This window comes from Amyelois transitella, chromosome 23, assembly GCF_032362555.1.
Source record: "Amyelois transitella isolate CPQ chromosome 23, ilAmyTran1.1, whole genome shotgun sequence".
Classification (NCBI taxonomy): Eukaryota; Metazoa; Arthropoda; class Insecta; order Lepidoptera; family Pyralidae; genus Amyelois; species Amyelois transitella.
The window spans coordinates 4,849,100-4,867,910 of record NC_083526.1 but is presented as its reverse complement, the minus strand read 5'-3'; the positions used below and the strand labels follow the sequence as shown (position 1 = coordinate 4,867,910).

Sequence of the window (18,811 nt, the reverse complement as noted above, 5' to 3'; positions counted from 1 at the left end):
TTTATGCAAAAAAACGATACACGAATATTTCTGAAACTATCATGGCTAAACCGCTTGACCGATTTTGATGAAAATTCGTATAAATACATTTTAAGCGTCAATTTAAACTCAAGACCTTTTTGTTTAAAGAAACTTCGAAATATTCATAGGACCAAAGATCTGCCAAGCTTTATAATTATAGATTTAAAGATAAGAAAAATCCTTCCATCGCAATTCCAGAGTATTTGATTTGGTATGTAAAGTTTATGAACCTTTGAAAATTAGTTGGATCAATGTGACATATTTAAAGTAAAGTTAAGTAATCTTAATATAATGAGCACTTAATTTGAACTTAAAAGAGTAAAAATATTCACCATCCTTTAGACGTCTAAAGGATGGTGAATATTTTTACTCTCCATACTACATCTAGAGGTTTATATTCTGTGGTTGCAACCTTAAAACTTTACGTCATAAAGGAACTGATTATTACATAGGTCATAAATAATTAATACAAATCAAGAAAGTCAGATTATGTAAACTAAGGCCCGAATTTTGATTTCTAAGATATATTATCGGTACAGTAGGTAGATTTTTGTGAAAGATACCTTTAGAATATAATAAAATTTTATTTTTCACATATCCAATGATAAAAAAACTCTGAAAAAAAAAACCAATCATCATCATCTGTTGGAAATCCGTTATATGTTTTATTAATTGTTCTAAATCCATACTATCCAAACTCATAATATATAGTTAGTGTAAGGATTTTTATTTTTTGTAACAAACAAATTCAAGTATTAATTTTGATGATATCTGGCACATTTAATGCCACAATTACAATAAATGTTTATATAACCGTCCGTATGGAAGCAGGCAGGTACAGTTTTGTAGGAAGTAAGATAATTCTATTATTTATATGCCCAGTGGCTGCTATTGTTTTTGCGTGTGACAAAATCACTTTCGCTAAGTTTGTATTGACTCCAAATGGACTGATAAATATATGATAGAATACAAATGGAACATAGGATGTCGGTTTGTCAATAAATGTTAAATTTATTATAAAGAAAGCGACATTACAAGAACGTGAAAAAATTTCTTCAGCTTTGACAATTCGTGCAGTCTGCAATTCATTTCATCTTACAGAAATAATGTTTGGGATTTTAATTTCAAAGTTTTTTAAATAATTATCTTTCATGTTTTAAATAAAATCATATTTTACACTTCTTATAATTATATAATGACTTATACCTATACAAATATGACTTATATAATAATATTAGTTACCTCTATAAAAAATTGTTATTAAATTCGAAAACGAATGCAGAACAAAAAAAAATTATATTATTTGCAGACGAACAAAATTTATAACACGTTATATAATTTTTATATAAGTACTTAATTGTTTAAATGTTCTTAATTAATTTGTTAATTTCATAATAAATGAAATACAAATCGTGAAAATAATGGAATAACTTAAATAATAAAAAAATGTGAATATAATAATCCTAACAAAAAGAAATGTCAATTTCGCAAAATAAAAAGGTTCCGGATACGATACAATTATCATAGAGACACATAATGCTGATTCACCTGCGGAATGCTGAAAGTGAAAACTGGGAGGATTCGGATACTGGCGTTACGTCTTTCGACCTCAATTTTGATATTTCATTGAAAGGTTATGTGACTCTCGATCATCATGACGCCGTGGAGACGGTAGAGATTTAAAATATAAGGCAGACATTTTGATTAAGAGAAAATTTTGATGAATATGTTAATTATTATAAATTAAATCGGTTTTGTGGTAATACCTTTTTGTTACGAACTTACACACGTTTATTCACTCTTTACCATATTGTCAAACATAATTTATAAGATATGGTAATAAAACAAAACTTAACTTGTGATTGAATCGTAACTAATAAAAGACGAACAAATTAAACCATCATTATATCCTAAACCAAATAATAATTAACAAAGAACTTTGGCTCAAAAGAAACGCAATATAAATGTCTAACTCGTCCATTATAAATAACCTTTGCCTTAGCAGACATATGTATGTATAATAAATCAGTTGATCGATGTTACCGAAACGTTCGTATTCAAAGTTCCCAATTGATGGACAAACAATGATAATCAAATCAGAGAGAGTCTATTGTCTTTATTCAACATCTACTTGTTCTTAAAATGTTAAAAACATCCTTAAAGTTGGAGGTGTTAAGTTTAAAATTGAGTGTAAAGATTTTATCCTAGGTTCAGTGTTTTCTATGCACAAACTTGGCTTAAAGGACGAATCTGTAAATCGCTTCTGGGCATCGCTTGCATGTGTAAGTGAAGGGAAATTTTCAAAAGGTGTTAATGATGTTGAAAGTGTCATTACGGTATGAAATTTCAGTGTTTGTTTAGTTGATACACTATAATTGAAGGGTATTCAAAGTATGATTTGATCAGGATAAAATAATTTGAAATTAGAAGTTAAGCCAGTAATGTCTTCCTAAATTTTGATTTTTACCTCTTTTGTTTTATGTTAGTGTTCATAAGTTTCTTTGCAAATTTTTAGTCTTATTTAGAAAGATTAAAATTTTTCACAACACAACATATTCTTGTTAAATCTTTTTCATATAACGTAATGGTTAAATTATGTTTAAGTATATCAATAGAGCTACAAATGAACTTGGTATGTTTTCCAAAAAAAAATCATTTGTCATTAATTTTGTTTCCAGAGTATTAAGTGTGAATAAAATAAATCGCAATTCTGCTTCGTAAATCAATTTAGCATGGAAATGTCTGTCTGCAGTTTTGCAGTGAAAAGCCACTTACACGCTTACATCAGAAAATCAGTCTGTCTTATCACGTGCGTACCACGGATGTGGTCATTACTTACACAGATTAGCCACGTCTTGAGTGGCTCAGGAATCTTAATGTGTTTCCCTGAGTTTCGGATTTGCCCAGCTTTCGTTGGCACTCGCATAATTTGTTCAAATAATTACTCGTCTCTTTTGAATTTCTTTTCAATTGACGTATGAAAATGTTTGTGACTGAAATGGTATTCAATGGGAATTGAAAGCACTCTATCATTATCAACATTGGTCGTTTCTTAAACCTTTTATGGCCTATTTTTCTCTTAAGTTACGTGATCAATTTCTAAAACTACTATATTATTGCTATAACTTAAGGCCGATATACCGTGTAGTTCCCGTCACCAATGAAAAAAAGAATAGGACCACTCCATCTCTTTCCCATGGATTTCGTACAAGGCGACTAAGGGATAGGCTTATAAACTTGGGATTCTTTAGGCGATGGGCTAGCAACCTGTCACCATTTGAATCTTAATTCTATCATTAAGCCAAATAGCTGAACGTGGCCATTCAGTCTTTTCAAGACTGTTGGCTTTGTCTACCCCGCAAGGGATGTAGACGTGACCATATGTATATGTATGTATATAACTTAAGGCCCCTAAAATTTACATTTGCAGAGAATATAGAAATTCTACTTACCAAACATGCACATTATAAAGTTTCTTAGCCAAGCAGTCAAGCTTACCACAGAACAATAAAAACTCACCTGTGTGGTCGTTCCATACTCTGTTGTCTTAACAATTGTGCATTGTCATAAGTAGGCGACAAAGGTTCCGGCACCGCCCAAGAAACATGAGGCAGAAGAAAGTCGTGTGTCATAACTGAAAGAGACACCCACATTTTGTACCTGATTCGACGGAGCAAGTTGCTATTATATAAAAGCTATCGGGTTACTCACGCACGATTTTGGGTTGACTTTTGACTCATCAAGCCTTATATTTTCAGTCATGTTGGTAGTTAACATATCTTTTTCTGTCATCGTTTTGATATGCAAAAAGAAAACACTTTTATAAAATAAACAGTCTTAGCTTAAGTAAGTGCTTCATATACGATAATTATGAGAAAGGTACCTAAGTAAGCATTTACCTACGTTAACATATCCAGTTCCATTACCTTAACCTAGGTTACAATTCAAATAGGGTCCATCTAAATTTTTTGCATTCGATATTTTAATAATTCAGCCACACAGCTAAACATGGCCTTCAAGTTCAACCATGACTATTTCCTCTATCTATCCCGTAAAGGATATGTATGGAGTAACTATCCCTTTCTATTTATATTACAAATGCGAAAGGTTATAAGGATGTATGATTGTTACTACTCTTGCACGCAAAAATTCCTGGACAGATTTGATGTAATTTAGCAACTGTTATTAAATATAGGGTAATTTTTATCCCGAAGTGCCTTCGAAAACAAAGCTCTGGGTCCAAGATAGTCAAAATATAAAATTAAAACCCATTTTTTCCTGACAGTATTTACCTATACATACATACATAAAATCACGCCTCTTTTCCGGAGGTGTAGGCAGAGACTTCCTCTTTCCACTTGCCACGATCTCTGCATACATCCTTTGCTTCATTATTTCGGATACTTTTGACATGACCGTTTACCAGGACGTCCTTAATTTGATCAGAATACGTTCGTCTAGGCCTTCCCACTCCGACCTTTCCCTCCACACTCTCCTTATATATCTGCTTAGTTAGTTATTTACTTATCTGTTATTTACCTATAGGTACTGATTATGTCCCAATCGAGTCCTTTCTGTTCTGTATAGATCGCTTATGACCACGATCTAAGATCAATAAAGTATATTTTGTCGAAGCCTACCTTGCACTGGTAGATCTTAACAAAAATACGCCTGACAGAATGTTTAAGGCATATTCGTCGAAAGAAAGTTTAGCCATTTCTCAAAGCTCGGCGTATCAAATAAAAATTTTTGAACAATAGTACGAAATAATATTCTAATTTCAATTTTTATATAGCCATTGTATGCTTCTTTTGTTTAAAAAGAAAGGAATCAAGTAGGAAAAAATTATATTAAAAAAAAAAACACCGAAAACCAGCACTAAGTTATATTTGATTATACATGTACCTATTTATATTTATATCAATTTATTTCTACTTACCTGCTGTTTTGTTAACATATTGTCACTAAAGATTTGTACGTACTTTTATCCAATAAGTAACTCTCCTATTAGTTATTCAATGGTTGGCAGGAAGAGATCCCTAAATGGGATAAGTCCGCCTTTGTATATTTTGTCTTACCAATTTACTGTATTTTTGTGTTCTTTCGTATGCAATAAAAGTAATCGTATTTTACATAATGATATTGGTTTTTCATTTCATTTACATACATATAAACACTATCCCTTGCACACAAAAAGAGCCAACAGTCTTGAAAAGTTTAAATTTCGACGTTTAGGTGTAAGTATGGCTTTATGATAGAATTTAGATTCAAATAGTGACAGGTTATTAACCAATCGCCTACAAGAGGAATCCAAAGTTAATAAGCCTATCCCTTGGTAGACATTTCGTCAGTTAATTAAGAAAGAGAAAGGAGCTTTTCATTATTTCTTATTTTCGGGAACTTGTCACTATGTCAATCTTTTATACCAGTTAAAATAGCTTTCGAGTGCGCTAGTAACTATTGGCTCTATCTATCTCGTAAGACGTTGGGGCGTGTATAACAGAGCCGGATTAACCTTAAGGCAGAGTAGGCAACTGCCTAGGGGCCCAGCATCGACAGGGGCCCCGCCCACTGCACTGCAATTCGAAAATATTTTTTTTTTAATTGAACGAAAATGATAATTAACAAAAATATTCTTTCTTTTTCAACACCTGTAACACTTTATACATACAGAACCATCTAGTATCTAATATTAGAACAATATAATCCTTCGAATCGCAACTAACTGGACTTCATGTACGTTGGGGGAATCTTGTTTTTTTTTTTGTTGGGTGCGTTCTGTAAGCTTCCGTAGCGTGATAATAATTTGTAGCGTAATAGTTCCGAAACTTTCAAAATACCTATAACCTACGTATCTTTAATTACAAAATGTGATATGAGTTCTGCGATTGCAAGGTAAATTTTAAAAAGTTTATGTGTTCTCCGTATTTGAAGACTTATCTACGATTTTCACATACACAAAACCAAAAGTATTTAAAACAAAAGTGTTCCCGCTATTTCGGCATTCATAGAAAGGATTATGAATTCGAAATGGTGTGAAGAAAGAAACAGAGTACATATATCTTTTATACCTACTAAAAATGAGCTTTTGATTTATAGTAATTTAAAAATTTACTGCGATAAACCTTCTGCCAGTTTTATTGGAGAAAAAATTGTTAAAAAATGCAAGAAGTGCAAAAAAATATAGTTTTTGGCCAGTAAAAAATAAAAAATAATAAATAATTAGTAAAATGTAACTTAGGTAATTTTTTATTGTTCCCTACTAAAATACTATATTTATGTGCAAGGTACTATATTTTTAAAAAAAATTCTTAAAAAATACTATATTTTGACACTAAAATGTTGGCAACCCTAGTAGAAGGCAAAAAAAAAATACATCACATGATTTAGTCAGTCAGAATAGGTAAAGAAAAGGGGCCCGAAAATGGTAGTGCCTACAGGCCCATGACAGGTTTAATCCGGCTCTGCGTGTATAGGCTTAATTCTACAAAAAAAAACCATAAGTACATATCATTTTTTTTACAATCTCTTTAATACTTCAATAACTAGATTCATTTGACAATTTTAAACTTGCAAGAGAAACTGGGTGCTTGACTTGAGGGTGCAGTTTTAGTCACGCAAAGATGACACAAAATACAAAAAAAGGACAAAATGGCATTATTGGCTTATTATTACATTTTCTATATGTTCCTCAGTATTTTAGGTATGTTTATTTATTATATTTTTTTGGACAAATAATAAACAGATTGAGTTAGCCTCGTTGTAAGTTCGAGACTTGTGTTACGAGATACTAACTCAACGATTTTATAATAAATACTTATGTAGATAAACATCCAAGACCCAGGTCAATCAGAAAAAGTTCTTTTCTCATAATGCCCTGGCCGGGATTCGAACCCAGGACCTCCGGTGTCACAGTCAAGCGTATAATATTGTGTCAGTTAGCCGCCTTGTCGATATTTCCTCGGAAAGAGTAAAACCACTTTATTTTTGATGCACCATCAAAAATTTCTTCTCTTCTTTAATTAAAGAGCTACTCGTAACTCTTGTCGGTGGAGTTAAATGGAACTTCCTCCATTCATCACTTTTCTGCGTATTTTTATTTTTCATAAAAAAAAAGATCTTAATTATATCATAATCAGTGTCTAGTTCTGCCTCTTCAGTACAATTTGGTATCCGCTTGATGGTTCTTCCTACGGTATTTCTGTTGGTAAAACTTTTATTGGGATCACAATACTCCGCAGTTCGGTGATCAATCGAAGAAAAAAAACCCATAAACATTTTTGTTCTTTATTTGTACGAATCATTTTGAAGAAATATAAAAAAATAATATAATAAAAAAAATAATACATAAATATTTTTAAAAACGATACATATTAAAATGAATAATAGTAAATGATATATATATAAAAGTAATATATATTTAAATATATAAAAGTTGAAAATGTGGCACGATAATAATATCATACTTAATACTTAAATAATAATAAATAAATAAAAACATATGTATATAAACAAATACAGTTATAAAAAATAACAAATACAGTAACATAAAAGAACTAAATAATATAATATTATCCTATGTTGTACTTTATACAAAATGTAATAAACAACATCATACATAAACATAATACACTCAAATATTTACAAATTAAAATTATATCACAAAGGAGCTAAAATAAATTATAATTAAAATAACTAGATATTCAAAAGCTGATAAAAAAAAGACTTAGAAGAACAGGACTAGTATAAAAATAATAATAAAAATAAAACAAGGCGTTAGATTGTAAAAACGTAATACATACACAAATACGGATACCGTATAGGGTTTAAAAAGTATACTAATATAGTATAACAAGAAGACCATACAAATAAGAACATATTATTGGAAAACAAAAACAATCTCGCATTCGCCCCTCACGAAGGGACGTCGTTGTATAAATAAATCAATAAATAAACTTAAAGCTAGTAATAAATAGACTCGTTATACACATTCAAAATAAATGTCGGGCCAAGTATTGACCCCTGTGGGAAACCTTTGGAATCGAGTCAATTATGTTAATCCATCTTAGCATGGGCGGCGTACGCTAGATTTTGGGCGTCGTCAATGGATCTGCCCCAGCCGTGGCCGCTGCTAGCGTAGTGCTCCTCGTGATGTGGGTGAGCAACAACCTCATAGCTAGTCTCATGATGCTTGTGAGCGAGGAGTTTCTTCAGGGCAATGATACCGGCGACAAGGAGGGAGATCTTGGCAAGAAGGAGAGCCTTGGCCGCGGCAAAGGCGATGATACCCAAGAACAAGGGGATGAGGGCGGTGATCTTAAGCTTGGCGAGGGCCAGAAGGGGGATGAGTTGCTTGATCTTCTTCTTTTTGCCACGAGCTGTAATGATAAAAGGAAACAAATAAATAATGTAATTTAAAATGTCTTAAGTGATATTAAAACTGTAATAGCCAAATTGAAAGTAGATTTAAATCATTAATTTAAATATATATATATATATTTATGTTAATCAAATTTGGCGAGATTGTGTTATAAAAATTTTCCATTTGTTGTTCACATACATAATGTTTTTTGAAGTAACCAAATCTCATATAATGTTGTATCAATCTTAAGGCTACTTAATCTGGGTAATTTGTCCGTATTTATTTATCAGGGCACATTCTACAATATAATTAAATTCTTAACAAAAAGAAATTGCCTGAGGTACCAATAATTGAGTTTAAAATAAATTATTCGCCCGCGTGAAAAGTACTATACGTATGTAAAATTTTATGGAGACCGGTTCAGTGACATTAACGTGAAGGATGGACAAACAAACTTTCACATACAAAATATTAGTATGAATATTCAATAATAAAATTAAGTGCGTATGCATTCAAGTATGGTAATGTTCTCTTACGTAACAGTTATTTGAGTTCCTTTTCCGGTTAAATCACCGATATTAGTCACATTGTATTGTGTAACAAGAAATAGAAAAGTGTGTTAATAGAAGCGGTCATCTTTTGTTTCTGTATTTTTTATAATCTTTTCTGTTTCATAATAGTTGTTTTATAATCTTTTAGATTTGTATACTTCTGAAATTATACCTATTTAACTCTGTATGGGAGTAATAACTTAAATTTGTAAGTTATTTGTTTCTCATAATCTATTTTCATAAGAAAGGAAAGTAGTTGTATTAATAAGCTTCTCAGATGTTCAATTTATATTTACTAGGCATTGTGTACAATAACACGAATTTCCATTCTTATTTTCTCCTGTAATTTTAAATTCTTACTAATGAGCATAATAACTATAAGACTTGGTTAAACAATAGCGTTGTTCTGAATCTCACTGCTGTATTTGCGTACAATTGAATCTAGATTTTAGTTCAGATCAACAGTTATATGAACATGTTCCTCATATATCATTACTTCAGGAACTGTCTGGGAAATCTGATAATCAGAGGTAAGATAAATGTTTTAATGCCTACGCTTTTCACTGACATCATAATTATCTTATCTAGAAACTGCTCTAACAATGGGTCACAAAACGGTAATAGCATAGGCGAAGTTTTAATTTATGGTATTATGAGAAGAAAAAGTAGCCAGTGATTAAAACTTTCTTTGTATCTCATCAATGCTTAAAAGCTCCATTGTTTTTATATTAACAACAGCAGTCTCATTGCGTTTTATGAGAAAATAGAAAAATTTAAGAAGTTTTAGAAGAGTAAGAGTTTAAAAAAAAAATATTCAAAGTTGTTACAGCAACTTTTGCATTTTAGCACTTAAATTTTTACAAGAAATTGTAGCTTGATTTTGATTTTAATCCAGATGCTATTAACCGCATTTTTTAGTTTGCTCATGCGCGTACAATTATGAGGCGAGCCTACACGTACTTATTTTTTATATTGTGCTTACTGGCCCGGTTATCTTATTAAACTAGTCAAGTGGTAACGTTTCGCACGTGATTCTAAGTAGACAAATCATCAGTTACTGTTTTACGTTCTGGTTCATTTTTGTTATCTGATTGGATCTCCCGTTGCTTATTTTTTTGTTGATATAGCGAGTTTTATGAGTTATAAATCTTTTGAGATCAATAGTACTGTTTCCGCTTGATTTAAATTAAGCTATTTTTATAAGTATTACACCTTAATTTCTTACGTATGCATTAATTTTTTTCTGTTCACATGGAAAGTGAAACTAATTTAGGAATTCATATAATAATTTGAGTTGTATTTAATTAAATATATATATAACTAAAATTATTATAATAACGTAAGATATAGTAAGTATTTTCTCTATTGCGGAGAATATCAATAGAAATTCAATATAGTTTATTAGATGATGGACCTATCTAAAACTTTTACAGTATGTTAAATTTTCTAACTAACTAATAGTTAAATATGCCTTAAAACACCGGTGATCGTAATACATCAATTACTCCAATAAATCAATCGACAGTCCATAGACATTGAGCGTCAAAGGCACAAGACTGGTTGGAAAGGCAACTTTCAAGTACTGGAAGTTCGATTTCACGATGACTCGCCGTAAACTGGTTATACCAGGTTATACCATGAAAGTTCAAGAAGGACATGGGAACTCGTCTGGTGGCCGAAGCAGGAATGTGACTACTTTCTTGACCCACTGGCGCGTTTGTTCGAAAACTCGAAGAGAATACTAAGTTAGATTTCGGTGACGACCGGAATTTTAAGGATTTAGGTGATGTTAAAATAAATGGCCTCAAGAAATATAAATAAGGAAATAGATTTTTGGTTTGATATAACAGTGTCAAGATGGAATAGTAGTTGAGTTTTAGACGTCATCAATTCTACAGATATAAAAAAAGAAATGCAGAGAGAGATAATGAAAATAAAGAAGGAACGCAAATAAATCCTGGCGTAATATTCGAAAAAACTGCTCTCAAATATTAAAGTGTGAATTGTTACATACAAACAACAATACCAAAATACTCGTAAATGTTGTCATTAGTAATCTGTCACATTATATACACGTAACCTCTTGTATTTTGGGGTCAAGATTCCAATTGTTACGACTCGAATCACCATACATAACTTTTTGATTGACTGTTGATAATGTATGATGAATTAGTTACATCCAAGTTAAATTTTGTTAACATGTTTTTTTTATTAAGATGTTGGTAAGGTTGATTAATTAATATAAAAAAAATTAGTCTTTTCAATATTTTTGTTTATTTTATTTTTAATCGAGATTATAAAACAATATTCACTTATGTCTGAATTTTACTTATTGAAAAAAAAATACATTTACCAAAATTAGTCGATCGAATTCAAAGGTCGGGGGAAAAAAGGGATATAATTTTAAGTAAAAATAAATAATAAGGCGACTTATCGGTGACTCGGTGAACACATATAGTAGGAGCTACATCCTTGAACGTAAGTTCATGGTACAAGCTGTACCGTTGCGTGAAAGCCAGCGTATCTTGTGAAGTTGTAAACAAGTCATTGATCGATATATTTATCGATTTAGTTTCGTATTCCATTTGTTTTATCGATTTTATCAGTTTCTTGATACGCATCATAACTTTTAATGAATTTAAATTTACATCAATTTTTGCTATTACTGTTTCAATGAAATTAATTATGTTATCATCTTAAGAAGTTAATCTTTATAGTCTACTTTTGATAATAGTTAGAACTTAATATGTACCTTCAAGTAAATAAATACATTCGCTTGATCTCACATCTAAAATTGGTTTTGGTTTAAAAAGTAATTGATTATATAATTATAAAAACACTTAAGAGTAAAAAACTCTCTCTAATTACTTTAATTTACCCTAAATTCCGATACCCTTTCTACACACGAAATAAATTATATGTAATTTAATTAAAATAATTAAATGCACAATCTCATTTTATATTTGGAATTATATTATGCGTACATAACATAAAATTTCACTTATTTTGCGTCCCAATTAAAATGGATTAAAGCGAAAAAGTAAAAGTTTAAAAGTGAATCGTTTATTGATCTTTAGAGAGGTTTGATTCGAGTTCAATATTTTTGTTGTGCTCTAGTTAAATTGTTAGTTTGTTTTTTTTTTTTAATCATTTTTGCGAATATGCTCGTTATTTCAAGTTAAATAATTGGTTCGTTTCTAGTTATCTGTAATTTTTATTGTATTTTTATATGTTTAAGTATGACATATCAAGTAAAATTAATGTATTGACATAAATTTAATAAAACAATTTTTTAAGTCTTCGTTATATACATTTTTTTATCGATAGATATTTTTACCATATACTCGTACTTTTAGAATTATTGGAAGAACCTTAAATTTGTTTCTACAATTTAATTAGTAATCATACAATTTGTTTAAACATTAATTATTCAGTATTCAATAATGTTCATGTCATAAGAAAACCTAAACATTAAATTATAGGAAGTAAACATTTCTTATAAACTCACCTTCTTCAAGTGACCTCTTCATGCCCTCAACAGCAGACGATGGCAGCCTGAACTGGATGACATGGTTCTCCAACAGATCAGCAGCAGAATCCACCAATCTCGACTCCACTTGGGCTTCCCTGGCTTTGGGCTCCTCAGACAACGGTTCCAAAGCCCTGGCAGACCTCGGTGATCCATTTCCGATCAAGGTCACGCCATCAGCCAAACTCATTTCCCTGGCCGAAGAAATAGTCTCCACATATTTCAAAGCCTTCTCCTGCAACCGAAAAAAAAAACAATATTTTTAATTCCGTTCATTTAATTAACACTGTCACTTCACGTCACTTCACTAAATGTATGTACCTTTAAGCATAAGGATACGTCTCCGTCAACACACTCCTTTACTACACTAATTACGCTGCCTACAAGTCCAGGGTCGTTTGCTTCTTTATCGATGGTCGGCATGGCGTGCGCGAGCGCAGCCAGAAATAGGACAGATAAACACTTCATCTTGGTAACACCCTTACGCTAAGTGAACACAAAGTGTGGCGTCAATGTATAAGTCAGCTTGTTTTAAGCGCTCTTCCCCTCCACTCCATGCAAAGTGAACCAGATGGACTGGCTTGCAACCGAAATTTTTTTATGATAATCCGAGCGATTTTGTGGTTCATTCACATCTGCCGTCACGGCGGACGTGAGAACGTCACGTCTTATTTAATAGTTATGACATGGTAATTAATACGATAGAGATGGCGTACCGTCTCATGTTACGTTTACGCGATTCAATCTATTATTTTCTGGTACTAAAATTTTGTTAAACTAATATAAAATCTTAAATTGCGTTTTTTATTCCCAAGAATGCCGGTTTTACATATCTAAGACGTATTGGTATATGTTTTTTTTTTCTTGCTGTATATAAATATATAAATAAAAAAAAGAATGACAAAATAAAATATTAACTAAATAAATTTAAATTAAGTCAAAAAAAATATATCTACAAATTATCAAGTGTATATCCCTTGCGGAGTAGACAGAGCCAAAATTCTCGAAATGACATGTTCAACTTTATGGTTTTCTAATGGAATTATTTGTTTGTTTGTAATATCTTTATTTAATATATATTTTTATATAAAAGAAAACTTCCCTGACTTTATGAACAGTCGAAATAATTTAATCACAAATTGTTGATTGTTATAACTATTTCCAACATTCTCTACGTCTCATTACAATTCTGCCACATTACTACTACTTTCATAAATACGAAATAAGAAAATTATACTTAATTATAAAAAGAAAACATTATTTTTGAACGCGGTTCGTCCCCACATTCATTCAAGTCATTTCTGTGTTTGTATAGATCGTTAAACACTAAATTCCCATGGACTTTTTTTCCATTTTGTCTACAAACCGTACCTCCATTGTCCAACCCCTTATTAACCTAACTAGTTCTCATATGGTACAATGAGGTCTATTAATAACCACGTTTCGTTTTCATCACAATAACCAATTGAACTATTGAAAAGTAAGCTACTGGGCTGTTGTGAAAAAAAAATGCTTCAAAGGTATCAGTTTCTTAAAATTTGTCGATATAGCGTCCATCCACCACAACCAAATTATCAGGTAATGATTCATAGTTATATAATAATAAAGAAGGATATATTAATATAGTTTACATACAAGGAGCGTGTGAATGTGAATTAAATCGTATAGAATAGAATAGATTTATTTTCAAAATTGGATACAAGATATCACTTATGGATGTCACGTCACTTATTCTAATTATAGCTTCTAAATCGCATGTGTAGAAGAAGCGCCGGAACAAATGATAATGCAGCATTTTCTCCAGCCCTCGATTCAAACGTAATTTCGTCCAAAAAATCTGGGACGTCCTGTCGTAAAAGATGTATCTGCCTACCATTCCAGGAAAAAGGCGCCGTTATTGAGTTGCGTCTTCATCTCTCTTGAGAAGAGCTTTAGATCCTCCTGTGAGAGATTCTGTATTGACTACGTTAAGTTTTAAACACTTACCTCTTCCGTCCAGGGCTGATGGCAGATGGGGCCAAAATGTCCTAGAGTGGAGACCACGTACCGGAAAGCTCAGTGTAGGATGCCCCCCGCGAGATGGACCGATGATCTGGCAAAGTCCGCAGGAAAACGTTGGATTCAGGTCGCCTCACTCGCCAACAAAGCGAGTTGGAAGTCATTGAGGGAGGCCTATGGCCTAAAATGATGATGACTCCCATCCAATTTCTGCAACCATGCAGGCGAACCTTACTAAATACTGAATGTACAGGTTTCCTTATTTGAAGTGGAAGGAACTGTTAGCAATTATACTAGTATGTACCTAATTCAAACAAAAAAATATTATTTATGGATTTTAAATCTATGCATTAAATTTTTTTTTAGATCGGTACATCGAAATTTGCTCAATTAGTACAGAAACTATAAAACAAGAGTAAAATATATGTATGTTAACTTCCTTGTTAACTTATTACTATTAAATTAATACAAAAGTTAAAAGAGAAAATACACAGCTACGCTGCCAGTATGACATTATAAAGTGAAATTACTATATCATAATAAGTTGTATATAATTTATAACATAGTCGAGCACCATCATTATATGATATACCATGACACCGTCAGCGGGCGTAACTGGCTTACGCGTTTCTCAGTTTAGTCTGAGAGGTAGGTGTAATTTTTTTTTTTTTTTGATCTTTTATATGCTATGTAATTCCTAGTAATTAAAAAAGCGACCCCTTTTTTATACTTATTATTGATCTTTCCCATGAATTATTGAGAATTTATGGATCAAACCTGTTTTATCCGCATTCAAATTTTCATTCTTAAATTAATACATAGTTTTAGTCACACTCCGCGTAACGTCATATTCAGATCCGAGTACTTAGTTCTGGGTAGCTGTGATTTTAAGGCTTATTTGAATAACTTAGTATTAATAGAACAAGAATTCTATTGTTGGTTGATTATTCTATTTATGAAAACTTAATTAATCGAAAGATTTTAAGCAAAATAGTTTTACTAAAAATTTGATGACAATTTTTCAATTTGAATATCTAGTGTTTATTCTAAAACAAATCTTATTTTCAAACAGTGTTACTTGTACAAGCTCTTAGACTACAAAACGCTTTCTTTTCAAAAGAAATGACCACGAGTACTTTAGTGATGTAACCTCAATTTTTTATTCAGTTCCAGTATTTGAGCTGTAACAATTTTCTTCTTTTTTTAAAAGAAATACCAGAGCGTCTTGTGTTACATCACCTTTCTAGGTCAATATCGGCATTTGATTGTTTTTCTACGGGGTCGACTATTTATTACCTTTGTGAGGTTTTAGTGATGCGGACTCAAAATGCAAGAAGGTGGCTTGTTAGGACAATATTATAAATGACTAATTAAACGTATAGTAGCCGAGGAATATTTTGTTACTTGGCATTCATACATATAGTCACGTCTATATCTCTTGTGGGATAGACAGAGCCAACAGTTTTGAAAAGACTAAAAGGACAATTTCAGCGGTATGAATTATAATAGAATAAGATTTATATAGTGACTGGATGCTAGCCCAACCCCTACAAAAGGAATCCCAAGTTAATGAGCGTAAATGGCGACTAAGGGGTGGCCCTTAGTCGCCATTTACGATATCCGTGGGAATGATAGGAGTGGTTCTATTATAACCACACGACAAAGTTACTTGACGCGGTTTAATTTTCACCTTTTAATGGGGAAAATCATAAACAGGCGCCAAAGTGAAGTAGCAAAATAACAAATAACTCAACAAAAGTAAAAAAATTAAATGATAAAGATATATTAAAAGATTTTATAAAGTGTTCCTAACAAAAAGTACCTACCTACGAGTGTGCACAAAAATATACACATCCAAGATAACTAGTATGGGCACAAACACGTCGATGCCTTAAACCATTATTATTGTTTTAAGAGAAAAAATAAAACAGATAAAAAAGAAATGTATCAAAAATTGGTTGGTTATTTATAAAAATCGCGCGGCAAATAAAACCAATTGCCGAAATGCCTTGAGATTCTACTGATAAACAGGTAAGCAACCTATTTATCAGTAGAATCCATCGCCTAAAAGAAGATTCCCAAGTTTGTATGCCTTTCTCTCAACTGACATTAATAATCACGGGAAGAGAAGCAGATATCACACACTATTTTTTCTTCTCCACTAGACTAACAGTAGATGAATGTTTATAAATCCCTTAGTCGCCTTGGGAAACAGATATACTATTTTGAAAATGCTATGCACATCGCAATAGAATTGTCAAAAGTAAAAATTAAGTTTTAAATGTCGTCTAAGCAGCATTTAGGGTATTCCTATAAGTATAGTTGTGAAGTTGACGTTGCTGAAGAAAATTCTGCAGTGCCGTTTGTTACCGCTTCTTCTGCACTGACGCCTTGGAAGCGGCAGTAAACTTAGTTTTAAGTAATTAATTTGACGTCAACCAATGTTGTGAAACCAAAAGATTTGACAATTATTATTAAGCGATATGAAGTATTCTATAATAATGAGTAAAAAATTTGAATTTTTATTGAATTTGAATTCCTTAGAAAACATTTGTTTTCACCACTTGCCCATAAACTCTGTTTTAAAACATTATTTGACATTTTGAAAGATGGCGCTCTTTACAAAACGTCACTTAACTAGAGAGTCCCTTTCAGGAAACACCTAGCGTGGTAAAATTAAGTAACGTAAGTACGAGTATCTTATTTAAGGTAATACTTAGAAAAGGGTGAGTTATGGTGAAAACGGGCACAAGGTCATCAAATATGTAGGCTATTATGACAATATGGAGGCTTACTGGCAAGTTTCCAATAGATGCGACGATAACAAATAGATTTTCATATAAATTGGAATTGTCATACAAATCATTTATCACAACAAATAAAATGCATTACATTGCAACTTTATCTCAAGTGGTCACTTTCAATATTACAGCTATCATAAGGCCTGTTTCATATTATACATAGAGAAGGCCTACGGTTTCGCTCGGTGTAATACGAAAATCTCGATAATTCCCGTTCCCGCGGGAAATCTTCTTTGTGCACCCCTTGACCTAAACGACCCCTGAATTTAAAGTCTGATTGGTTTGAGCTATGCGTTATCTGTCAGTATGTTTAGCAGTTACTCGGTAATGATAAAGTTATGTATAATTTGCAAAAGACAGTATTTTTCTTAAAACTTTTTCGACGATGCAATAGATAGTATTTAGTCTTAAACCACAATTTTAATGTGTATATTACATTTAAAAAAAGTAATTATAATAAAAGAGGTGTGATTTTTATTTTGCACGACAGTATTCTTCCTCTGTGGCTGTACACTATTTCTGAAGAATTTCATATATGGGATATATATCTATATGTACATATTGATAGGTAAATTGAATGTGTGCAAGCCTTTACGTTATCAGCGAAAGCGAAAATAATATGAAATGAGACCCAATCATAATTAGAAGATTATTATATGTAATATAAATATTATTTCTTGTATAAAGAACTTTATGCGTTGGTAGAAACATTTTTTGTTAACTTTTTGTGTAGGGTATTGGATAAAGGAATATTGGTAAACGATTTGTATGGCAGCGATGAGTTTCGAAGAGACTTTGAGGGACCAGTCTTATCTTCTCTCCCTTTTTAACACTTTGGATTACTTCAAAGAAAGAGAGAGAGAAGAAATAAGACATATGTCCTATAAGCCTTCGTTAACAAATCCCAGATTGCGGATGCCAAATAAAAAAGCTCAAATGGACAGGTTCAAATCCTTCTGCGGCTACGCTAATTACTACTGTCTGAGTTATGTTTATAAGTTCTTTACAACTGAACGTATCCTTTGATTTCGTATCTATGGCTCTGTCTACCTCGTAAGGAATAAATATATGATAATATGTATGTATGTATATTTGCTTCCGTTATTAAATTTCAAATGAATATTTAAGTATTAATTAATATTCTATCAGCAAAATTTTGCTTTCACCAAAATGCAAATATTTGCGTAACAGTTTTTGGCCCAGATGGACATATAGATATATGGGACATACCTTTAGCATTGCTCATATTGTATAAACGGACTTAAAAATAATCTTATTCTGTTGTTTTTCTTACTACTAATATTTGTTGAAATAATTTCGGTTGAGTTTAAAGTTTACTCAACACAATTTTTTTTAATCTTGAGGAAATAAAAGAAAAATTTGAGGGGTCAGGTGATTTTGATTCTGAATAAAATAAAAGAACAATACCTCAGTAACCAACAGTTTTATTCGGTTATAAATTAGATTATTTTATTGACTCGTATAAATATCTAAACAAGAAGATAAATAAATACATAAATATGTAGAGTGAACGAATATAATAAATAAT

The 18,811-nt window shown here is 31.6% G+C and overlaps 1 protein-coding gene across 1 annotated transcript; it reads right to left on the bottom strand.

Annotated features, from left to right (window-relative positions):
• Positions 1-8,076: 8,076 nt before the first annotated feature.
• LOC106130660 (uncharacterized) lies at positions 8,077-12,931 on the bottom strand. The gene is made up of 3 exons (XM_013329556.2): positions 12,785-12,931; positions 12,443-12,698; positions 8,077-8,399 (listed from the first exon to the last, which is right to left on the bottom strand). The coding sequence occupies exons 1-3, from the start codon at positions 12,929-12,931 to the stop codon at positions 8,077-8,079; spliced, it is 726 nt and encodes a 241-aa protein (XP_013185010.2).
• Positions 12,932-18,811: the final 5,880 nt, after the last annotated feature.

Excerpts from the sequence above, each read along its gene's own strand:
- LOC106130660 (XM_013329556.2), bottom strand. The coding sequence starts at position 12,931 with ATGAAGTGTTTATCTGTCCTATTTCTGGCTGCGCTCGCGCACGCCATG. Across the intron at positions 12,699-12,784 it reads ACGTATCCTTATGCTTAAAG|GAGAAGGCTTTGAAATATGT; the intron begins GTACATACATTT and ends TTTCGGTTGCAG. Across the intron at positions 8,400-12,442 it reads GAAGAGGTCACTTGAAGAAG|CTCGTGGCAAAAAGAAGAAG; the intron begins GTGAGTTTATAA and ends TTATCATTACAG.